This window comes from Rhinolophus ferrumequinum, chromosome 3, assembly GCF_004115265.2.
Source record: "Rhinolophus ferrumequinum isolate MPI-CBG mRhiFer1 chromosome 3, mRhiFer1_v1.p, whole genome shotgun sequence".
NCBI classification, from domain to species: Eukaryota; Metazoa; Chordata; class Mammalia; order Chiroptera; family Rhinolophidae; genus Rhinolophus; species Rhinolophus ferrumequinum.
Genome location: NC_046286.1, coordinates 20,206,838 through 20,212,165, shown reverse-complemented (window position 1 = coordinate 20,212,165; position 5,328 = coordinate 20,206,838). Strand labels below are relative to the sequence as shown.

Here is a 5,328-nt window from a genome sequence, read left to right as displayed (position 1 = left end):
GTTCCTCCAATGGGGCAGGAGGAACACCCAGAAGACACATCTGTGAGATGAAACATCTGTGAGTGGCTATATGTTGTTAGTAATAATACGGATCTTCAACAGCAATAGCTCTGGCCACTGACACCTAGGTTTGGGTCCCCAGACTAGCATTAATAGGCTGGCGAACCCAACCAAGTTATTTGTTGCCTCTCAGACACAACTTCTCACCTGTCCAATCAGGGTAATTAATACTAACATGACCTACCCCACAAAGCAGTTGTGAGAATGCAGTGGGTAAAGAGATGTGAAAGTGTTTTCTAAAATGCTCTAAGAATATAAGTGTATGGAATAACGACGTACTAGAAGCATGGCAATTCTTGCTAACTCAGACAACCTCAATGTACAAGGACTTTAAAGCTGTGATAACGAAAATTAAAAAGGATTTAGTGAATATGATACAGAAAAGAAAAACCTAAAGGCGGGATTTACGTAAGAAACCTAAGGAAGTGATTGATGGGCTTGGGGAGCTATCTAAGAACACTCTGGTCTAAGCAGGCGTCCTTTCACTTTTTAAAACTACATAGTGCTATATCTAGATGGAAGGTGCACGAGGGCAAATTTCACATCTTTCCTGCCCATTGTGTATCATCAGCACCATGTCGACTGAATACTAGTCACCTGCACTGAATATTTACCACATGCTGGCCCTGCAGTTTAGGCTTTATATGGGTCATAATATCATTTAATCTTCACATTTTCTGGTGGAGGAAACTGAGTCGCAGCTAGTAGGAGTCCTGGAACTGAGTTATGGACCCAGGACATCTGATTCCAGGGTCCATGTCCTGAATCACCACACTAGAGAGATGAGAGAGAGCTGTTGAGTGAATGAATGATTGTGGGACATGAAAGGAGATGACTGCCGATTATCTGGAGGCAAATCAGCCTCATTCAGGCTTATCTGAGTCAATATTGCTTTCAACTTCTTTTTAGTATCAGCTACCTTGATACAGCAAGTTGACACCATAACCTTTTTGTTTACTCTTATCATTTCTTGCCTCCAGCATCCGCAGAATATAAGACAGGAAGTCCCTTTAACCAACATGTCTAATTGCCTTTCCTACCTTACTTAAATCATGAAAGGTTGAACAACACTGAGCTCAGAGAATGAAAGCAATTCAGCTTTAGTTCTTGTTCTGCATTATTTTGAGAGTTAGTGACGGGCCTTGTTCATCCCCAGTGAGGGTCAGTGGTGATGGTGGGGGGAGCAAAGCACTGTCATGACAAAGAGAAGCTGGAGAAAATTTTAGGTCTTCACAGATCACTTTCTTTGTGCATTCCTGTAACACCAGATACACCAATATTTCAATGTAAGTATAAAAAACTATGTGCTCCAGAGTTCAAGAGAAGTAGTTCCCATAGTCTCTGGTGTTATGCATTATTAGTGCCCCTGTTTCTTTCAATTAGCATGGATAATTGGAACTTTGCTATCCTTGCTTTTGCAAAATGCTTTTCTTAACGTGTTGAGCTTAACTATACTGTTCATTTAATTGTATTGTTTTGTTTATTTATTCACTCATCCACTTTTTCATTCATCCAGAAAGTATTTATGGAATACCCATTCTGTGACACGTTCTGCTGCATGAAGTTGCGATCTAATAGGTGTAGATCTGACACGAGCACAAATACCGCATTTCCAGACAATAAAGAAATGCTGCTTGAGTGCTAGATGGTAAAAGCTTTCTGATTTAAGGATAATTAACATACTTCTAACTGAACTACTTTAGGGACCGGTCTGGAGGAGACCACATTCTGAGTGGGGCCCTGATGGAAGGGTAGGGTTTGGAGAGAGAAAGGGGGTAGTGTATTCTAGGGGGAGGAATGGCCAGGAGGAAAGGTTTTGGGAAGGATTCATGGAATATGAGTTTGGAAATAAGGATAAGAGCTATCATTTAGTAAGCCTCTATTTTTGTTAGACAGATTTATAGGCGCTTTACATAGAACATTTCATTTAATCCTGTGAATATTATTATAAAGCAAGTATGGTAATCCGGTTGGAAAGAAGAAACTGGAGGCTCAGTGAGGAGGCCAGTCCCAGATCCTGATACCTTTCTGTGTCACTGGTTAGGAGCTGTCGTACTGTGGAGGGCTCAGTCACTACGTTCGGCACCCTGACACTTTCATGTATGGCCATTCCCATTTCTAGGTGAGGATCTGAGGTTCAGAGAGAGGACCTGATCCCATAAAGGACCAGGAATGCTGAGTTCAGCGAAAGCGTGAGATATGTCTTGCCAGAAAGTGACACCAGAGTCCCTAACCAGCTGCGACCTCCTCTATTTTCCAGGTCAAGTCCCTGCTGCTGTTGATGCTGGGGCTCATCCCCCTCCGGGAGGGGGCAGCTCAGATAACCCCCAAAGCAGAGGATCCTGCCCTTTGCCATCCTCTGGAGAATAATAGCATAAGGGTTGACATTCGCAACCTCCATCAAAACCAGGGTGTTCCCATTTCACACGACTTCCAGAACCGCTCCACCTCCCCCTGGGATTACAAGTAAGTGCAAAGGAAAGGGATCTTCACATTTTCTTTTTGAAAAATATGTTATTCGGTTGGTGCAAAAGTAATTGCGGCTTTTGCAATTATTTTTAACCTTTTAAACTGCAATTACTTTTGCACCAACCTAATAATTTATCCTAATTGTAGAAAATTAAAAAAGAAAAGAAAAGAAAAGAAACACTGAAAGCCCTCACATTTCCTCTTAAGAACAGAAATCTCATTTTACCTGGGAGCTCACATTTTTCTTGCTGTTTTGGGCTAGGTCTTCCCAACTGGTCGAAGGTCTTACTGTTTATTATGTATTTATTATTATGTCTTACTATTTATTCTGCTTCATGCAACCCTGGATCGGACTTGACAGACTTTCTGTGTTAGAAGAGAGGGCTCTTTAGAACAGCTCACAGAATCATCTCTGTATGGGAGTAAAGTGGGAACCAGCAAAGGCAGTTTTAAGAGATTCCCTCAGATTTGCTAGGTCTTTAAGGAGTGGGAGGAGGGCAGCATGGAGGGGAAAGGCCTGTTGGGGAAGTGGGATGCTGGGTAGCAATGTTCAGGGTACAGTCCTGTGACTTTGTCTTACGTGTAGGTTCTTGGAATATCGCGCACTCATCTGTGTTCTCCAAATATAAGTATAAAAACGATTCCAGGGACAATTAGAAGTGCTCTGGCACTGCCTGCATTGCTTCCCACATGAAGGGAGTGTGTATGGTGGCTAGCTGGCAGGATTGGCTCGGCTGCCTTTACCTCCTGGCACAGGGGTTATCGAGGGGGAAACAGAGAAGGCACTGGATTCACAAACCCCTGGGGCTATTTTTTTTTTCCCCAAGCAGCAGGCTTTGTAGACTGTATACTGGGAGACCTCCTAGTGATTTAACTCTCTAAGCAAAGGATGAATAATAATTACAATAATAACAATGTAAAGAAAAATGAAGTAAAAGATCTAACATTTATTGAATGCCAACCTGGTACAGTATGGCGTTTCATATGCATTTGTATCATTGAATGCTCTCAACAATCTTAAGAGAGAGGTGTATGATAATCTCCATTTTATAGTAGAGGAGACTGAGCTTTAGGGAGTTAAGCACCGGCCAGAGGGTTGTGTATGAATCCGAGCTCTCTGTTCCAAAGCCTGAGTGACAGCCCTGAATTTCTCAGAACGACCTCCCTGTAGGCGAGCGCTCCTTTGTCCACCTTCCCCTGTTTTGTCTCACCATCTGCTTTTGCCTGCTCCTCCTGCAGCATCACCCGGGACCCCCACCGGTTTCCCTCTGAGATTGCAGAGGCCCAGTGCAGGCACTCAGGCTGCATCAATGCCGAGGGGAAGGAAGACAGCTCCATGGACTCTGTTCCCGTCCAGCAAGAGTTCCTGGTCCTCCGGAGGGAGTCCCAGGGCTGCTCTCCTTCCTTCTGGCTGGAGAAAGTGAGGGTGACTGTTGGCTGCACCTGCGTCACCCCCATCGTCCGCTATGTGCGTGGCCTGAACATGGCAAGTCAACTCAGCTGAAGAAGCTGTAGAAATGCCACTCCTCATCCAGCACTCCGCAACAAGTCCTGTGTGGTCCCCCATTCTCTCCACGTTCACAGGACTCTTAATGAGGTCTGCATGGAATTCTCAAAGCGCTGTATGAGATGTAGCATTAACTTTCTGGGGTGCTTCCAGACCCTAACATAGTCCTGAGATGTTCTAATGTTCCAATGTCCCACCCCCCTGAAAATGGGTGGAGGAGAATGAAGGAGCCCTTTGTCCACTGTCTATGTGCTGCGATGACCACCGTGCAATCACACGTGATGACCAACCATGGAGTCACTGTGATACGGTGCCATTCCCTGGTTGCTTTGTTGGTAAAATAGGCCTCTCTTCGGAAACGCAGAAAATATACCTGCAATTTAAGAGTGTGTGGGAGGGGCTGTGTAGGAAGGGGTGGGAACGACAGGGATAAAGATTTAATACATGTGTTTGTTGGGCATTTGCTGAATATAGATGAGGTTGGCTCGGTATTTATTTTGTAAGGAAACTGTTCACATATTTATGATGTACCGACTATATAGAATTTTAGGAGACAATTAATATATCAAGTACTGATCTAATAAAGTATTAATGATTAAACAATACTGTAGGTGTTCATCTCAGCTTGTACTCACAGACCTTGTAGCCCTAAACGTTTTGAAATTCTATATACCTGTCATTTGGTTTTCATATTTTCTCATCAGAGTGCTAGTACTAGAATTATTTTTTTTTATTATTTTTTGTGGGATCTTGGTGATAATACTTTCCCCCCAGCTTTCCTGAGGTATAATTAATTGATAAATAACACGGTGTATGTTTAAGGTATACAGTGTGATGATTTGATACACGAATATACTGCAAAATGAGTATACAATAAGTGACCCCTGACATAGTTACCTTTTTTTCTGTAGTGAGAACATTTAAAATCTATTCTCTTAGCCAATTTCAACTATACAATACAGCACTGTTACATATGGTCAGTATGCTGTACATTAGGTCCCCCGAGCTTATTCATCTTATAACTGAAAATGTGTACCTTTTGTCCAACATCTCCCCATTTCTCTCATCCCCCACCCCTGGCAACTGCCAATCTGTTTTCTGTTTATATGAGTTGAAGACTTATTTTATTATTCATGGTTCTTGGGGGTTACATGGACAGTTAAGGAAAACGGTGCAAAGAGAACTCATGTTCCCTGGTAACTCTTTACTGATCCATCTTCCTAGCTACATTATTTTACAAAGTGAATATTTTTTGGCCACTGTGCTAGCTAGTAGAGATACAAAGAAAATGC

General features: G+C 42.8%; 1 protein-coding gene across 1 annotated transcript; it reads left to right on the top strand.

Moving 5' to 3' along the window:
* Nucleotides 1–264: 264 nt before the first annotated feature.
* Nucleotides 265–4,033, top strand: IL17F (interleukin 17F). The gene is made up of 3 exons (XM_033103290.1): nt 265–273; nt 2,321–2,526; nt 3,769–4,033. Exons 1-3 carry the CDS (start codon nt 265–267, stop codon nt 4,031–4,033), a joined length of 480 nt encoding a protein of 159 aa, XP_032959181.1.
* Nucleotides 4,034–5,328: the final 1,295 nt, after the last annotated feature.

Coding starts and splice junctions, on each gene's coding strand:
- IL17F (XM_033103290.1), top strand. Junction 2,527..3,768: donor ACCTCCCCCTGGGATTACAA/GTAAGTGCAAAG, acceptor CTCCTCCTGCAG/CATCACCCGGGACCCCCACC.